General features: G+C 60.9%; 1 protein-coding gene across 1 annotated transcript in view; it reads right to left on the minus strand.

Moving 5' to 3' along the window:
* Positions 1–1,276: 1,276 nt before the first annotated feature.
* Positions 1,277–4,519, minus strand: part of DGKZ (diacylglycerol kinase, zeta) — a 56,958-nt gene continuing 53,715 nt past the window's right edge. Inside the window, exon 34 of the mRNA XM_009329749.1 lies at positions 1,277–2,037. Coding sequence (XP_009328024.1) covers positions 1,921–2,037 — 117 coding nt within the window. The 3' untranslated portion in view covers positions 1,277–1,920. The remainder of the gene's footprint in view (positions 2,038–4,519) is intronic.

The following is a 4,519-nucleotide window of genomic DNA, read 5'->3' on the forward strand; positions in this document are numbered from 1 at the left end:
CAGCAGTTTGCACCTTTGAGAAGATGACAGTGCCTTGTCTGTCAGTGGCCAGCAAGCAGTGCTGATGGGAACTCTGGGCACTGCTGGAGCATCCCAGCTCTGAATGTGTCAGGACGCTATTGTCATTAATTGCCAATACTGCTGTGCTGGCCCCTGGCACTCTGCACTGCCCTGCGCCTCTGCTCCCCACCACAGCATACCCCGTCCTCCAAGGGAACTCTGCCCCCCAGCCAAAAAGCCTTAAGGGTATTCTGGTTCTCTGCAGTAGCCTCATACCCTTTTTTTGGTATTGGTATTAGGAGAGATTCGAACAGTGCCACCCAGCACTACCCAGCAGGCGCAGCTGGGTGTGAGTGCAGGTGGGACCACACAGACCCCATGCGGCAGCAGCATCCTCTCCTGGGACCGAAGCTGCAAGCAGCAACCCGCTTTGCAACTGCTGCCCACCCAAAGGTGCCAAGCAGGTCTGCAAGGCCCAGAGCCATCAGCCCTCCTCTTCTCCTGGTACCTCCTGGTCCCAGAGACTGTCAGTGCTGCAAAAGCTTGCTGAAGGGCTGGCTTGACGCCTCTGCGGATGCTCAGCACCCACAGCGTCCACAGGGGAGATGGGTTGTGGTGCCGCGTGCCTCAAGGCAGGTGGTAGGTGAAATGCCACCCCATTGCAGGTGTGACTTGGGCCTGGGAGCCCTGATGCTTCCTATGCATCCAAATCCCTCTTTCTGCTAAAACTGGAGAGGTTGAGCTGGTGGCCTGCCCAGGGAGCTTGTGCCTGGGCTGGGCAAGCTCCCAGGTTTTCCCTGCAAAGCCCTGCACCCAGTTTGGCAGGAGTTGGACTCAGAGGATGCGTGTTGACAGGTTGGGGGGCATGGGGGAAATCCCTGAGAGCAGCACTGACCCCAGCACTGCCCCTCCAGCCCAGTGCAACATCTAGCATCCAGGGGGGAGCTGAAGCAGGGAGGGCAGCCGGATCCAAGTCAGCATTTGGGGAATATAACGGGCTCCACCGCAGCCACTGCCCAGGCCAAGCACAGCTCTCCACCACAGCTACGTGCTGCAGCAGGCTCACGAAGAGATGCCCAGCAGACACCAGGTGTGCAGGCTGTCCCACCCAGCCCTGCAGAGGGAAGGACGGTGGGAGGGCTCAGTAGCCTTCCTCCATGCCATCCCTGCCCTGGGCCAGACTGCCGGCTGGCTGAGCACTAAAGGCAACTGGGAGGGCAGCAGCTGCCCTGCTTCCAGCTGCGCCAGCCCCAGATGCTCTGAGGAAAGGCTGGGTGTGCCAGGGACTTCCCTCCTGCTGCAGAAGGCCCCAGTAGGGCAACGCAGAGACCCAGGGCAGCCCCAAACCGACAGGAGGGAGGAGGAGGCAGGGGCAGTAAGTCATTGTGCTTCCCTTGAGGCAAAGTCTGAGGTTCGCGGCCTCTGTTGTCTGCCCGCACAGCCTGTGCCTCCTGCAGCTGTGCCAGACAGGAGAGGAGGAACAGGACATGAACCTAGCCAAGCATCTAAAGAAGGGGCACTGCCGGCAGGGAGAGGGGACGAGCAACAATATCCCACAAGGATCATAGGTATGAGCCTGCGGATGGGCCACTGGCATCACTCCCATGCACAAGGGTGACTCGGGGCTTCAGCCTGGCCTGCCCCAACAGGGCTGCAGGATGGAGCCCATCCAGGGCAGGGAACATGGTGGATGAGGGGCGAAGGGGGACACACATAAAGAGCCAGGTTTCAAGTCCCAAATACCCACTGTCCTCATAAACAGAGTCCCAGCCCAGCCTGGGACAGAGCTCTGCAGTCTCCATCTCCTCCGGGGACCAGGCTGACATCTAGGGAGGGCTGGGCCAGACTCACAGCTCTGCCAGTTGCCATCATCCTCTTCTCATCCTGCCTGAGCTGGCTTGGGCTAAGGCACGCTAAGCACTACACAGCTGTCTCCTGGTCCTCCCGCTGGATCATCTGGTAGTGCTGTCGGTTCTCGAGGTAGGCAGCTAGGTCAGGGTCGTTGGCTTTCTCAGCCCGGTGCTTGGGGGTGTCTCCCTGCACAGGGGAGGCAAAAGATGTCAGAGCGCCGAGCACTGCCTAAACGCTGCCTTGGCACCCAAAGGTGCTCCCATTCCCCCACCAAAAAGGTGGCTGCAGCTAGGTCCAGCAGAGCCTGCAGCCAAGCCCCGAGGTGGACAGTAGCCAAATGCCCAGGTGCTTGCCACGGAGCAAAAGCGTGCTCCCAAGGAGCCCAACTTTGCTGTGTGGCTGGAAGCTGTCCCCTGAAGGACCATTGGCCCTGTGTGTGGGCCGGGACAGAAACTATCCCTGACCGTCACCAGCCCCCTGAGAGGAGACAAAGGTTGGTCCCCGTGACCCGCTCTGCCCCGGAGCTGGGGAGGCAGGCGGGAGAGGGTGAGGAATGAGGGGTATGTCTGGGGAATGCCCGGGAATACCAACCCCCCTTCCCTCTCTCAGCCTGGCTAGCGCTCCTGCTCCCGGAGGAGGATCACATTTCACCAGCTTATTGCAGCCATCTGGACTGTGTCCACTAATGAACTCCCGCACTCCATAAAAAGCAAATCTGTTAACAGCTCCCAGCTCCGTCTCCTCTCCCCCTTCCCTCCCCCTGCTCCTCGCTCCTCCTCGCCAAGCGCCCAGGCTCTGCCGTGCTGCTGAGAAAGGCCACAGAAACCTGGCGCTCTGCCACTGCCATTGAAAACCATCCCCGGAAGGGATGCCCAGCCTGCCCAGCTCGTCCCCTGGTGCGCAGTGGGGCACGGGTGGCTGCAGTGGCGTCTGGGGCCTCCAGGGTGACCCGCAACCATATTTCTCCAGCAGGAACAATGGTCAGAAACATGGAGCCCCCACCAGGCTTGGATGCGGCTGTGGACAAAAGCTCACCTGCGCACGGCTGTGGAGAGGTGCGATGCACCAAGAAACCCCCTCTTTTGCATGTGCCCCCCAAGACCTGGGCACACACCATGGTCCCACACACACACAGGCAGGGGTAGGGAGACTGCTCTGTGCTTCGGTGCCAGCTCTCCTCAGGGGCCTCCTCTCCGCAGCCCCTGAATGCAAGCACTCATTTAACAAAGGGGGGGAAAGACCAGAGGAGGAATTGAGTTTCTTTCCGTCCCCCTGCAGAAGCCCCACTGCAACGCTGCCTGCCCGCAGCCTGAAACCGGAGCTGCCAGGGCCCCTCTGCCCAGCCGAGCTGAGGCACGCCAACCGATAAGGCTCAGCCTCCCTCACCGCTGTAGAGTGCAGGATCTGTCCACTCCAAACCCGTGCCACAGGTCTGACACTGGGGCTTCTAACAAGGTGGGCTCATGCCTGTGCAGGCAGGCTGTGACCCAGGGCCCACGTGAGGTCAGCGCAGCAGCGCAGAGGGGTCCCCAGACAGCTACAAACCTGGACACGTGTTTGCACAGGCATGTGCAAGCCCCATTCCCCGGGGCAGCCGTCATGTCTGAGCAGGGCTCCCTTTTGTGCTGGCAGGTTGGGGGCTGCTCCCCTCCTTCAGGCAGATGAGGGGGCTGGAGGCAGAGAGGGGCTGTGCCCCCAGAGCTGCCCTCTCCCCTTGCCTCTGTCGGCTGAGTCTCCAGCCAGGGCAGCTCTGCTCCAGGCACTGTGCAAGGCCCAAGCCTTGGCCAGGACCAAGGAGGAGCGATGCTCCAACAGCAGAGCCAGAGACTGTCTGTACAGCATCTCCATGGCAGCTGGACTGCACATTGTCTGAGGCCGCCCCCAAGCTCCACTAGCCCCAGCAAGTTTGCACCCTCCGGCTGGGCTCCTACCCTGTGTCCCAGACCCACAGATTGCACCTTCTCAGCTTGTTACTACATAGGCTCTGCTACAGTCCATCGCTATGACATCTCCATGGCAGCTGGACTGCACATTGTCTGAGGCCGCCCCCAAGCTCCACTAGCCCCAGCAAGTTTGCACCCTCCGGCTGGGCTCCTACCCTGTGTCCCAGACCCACAGATTGCACCTTCTCAGCTTGTTACTACATAGGCTCTGCTACAGTCCATCGCTATGAGCCTCCACCAGACAGATGCGACCCCGTCCCCTCGCCCCCATCATGGCCGCCCATGGGGGAGAGCAGAGGGAGCCCTGCAGCTGGGAGGGAGCTCACAGCGAGAATGTCCTTGCTTTGACCCCGGAGGGTGGGAAGGGGGAGACGGGGATGAGACATTCCAGCCCCTCGCTTCTAATTTAATAAAACAACAGGGAGAGAAGTGCAGGGAGGAGAGGGATTTAACCCCTCTGCAGCTGGGCTCTGCTGGGCAAGCATGGGTGCTTCATGTCAGCTCTTCTCTGTCTGGCAAAGACCCCAGCCAAAGCACCTTTGCTCTGCTCTCCTGCTGACCCCACTCCTGCCAGCCCTCTGGTCCCCCCAGAAAGCCCCACTGCCAGCCCTCCCGCCGTCACCTGCAGGTCCGTCTTCATGAGTGAAGCCCCGGCTTCCACGATGTAGTGGCAGATAGTGCGCGTGCGTAAGGCTGCAGCCTGGTGCAACCTGGTTTCACCGCCG

The sequence above is a fragment of the Pygoscelis adeliae genome, unplaced genomic scaffold, assembly GCF_000699105.1.
Source record: "Pygoscelis adeliae isolate BGI_AS28 unplaced genomic scaffold, ASM69910v1 Scaffold117, whole genome shotgun sequence".
Classification (NCBI taxonomy): domain Eukaryota; kingdom Metazoa; phylum Chordata; class Aves; order Sphenisciformes; family Spheniscidae; genus Pygoscelis; species Pygoscelis adeliae.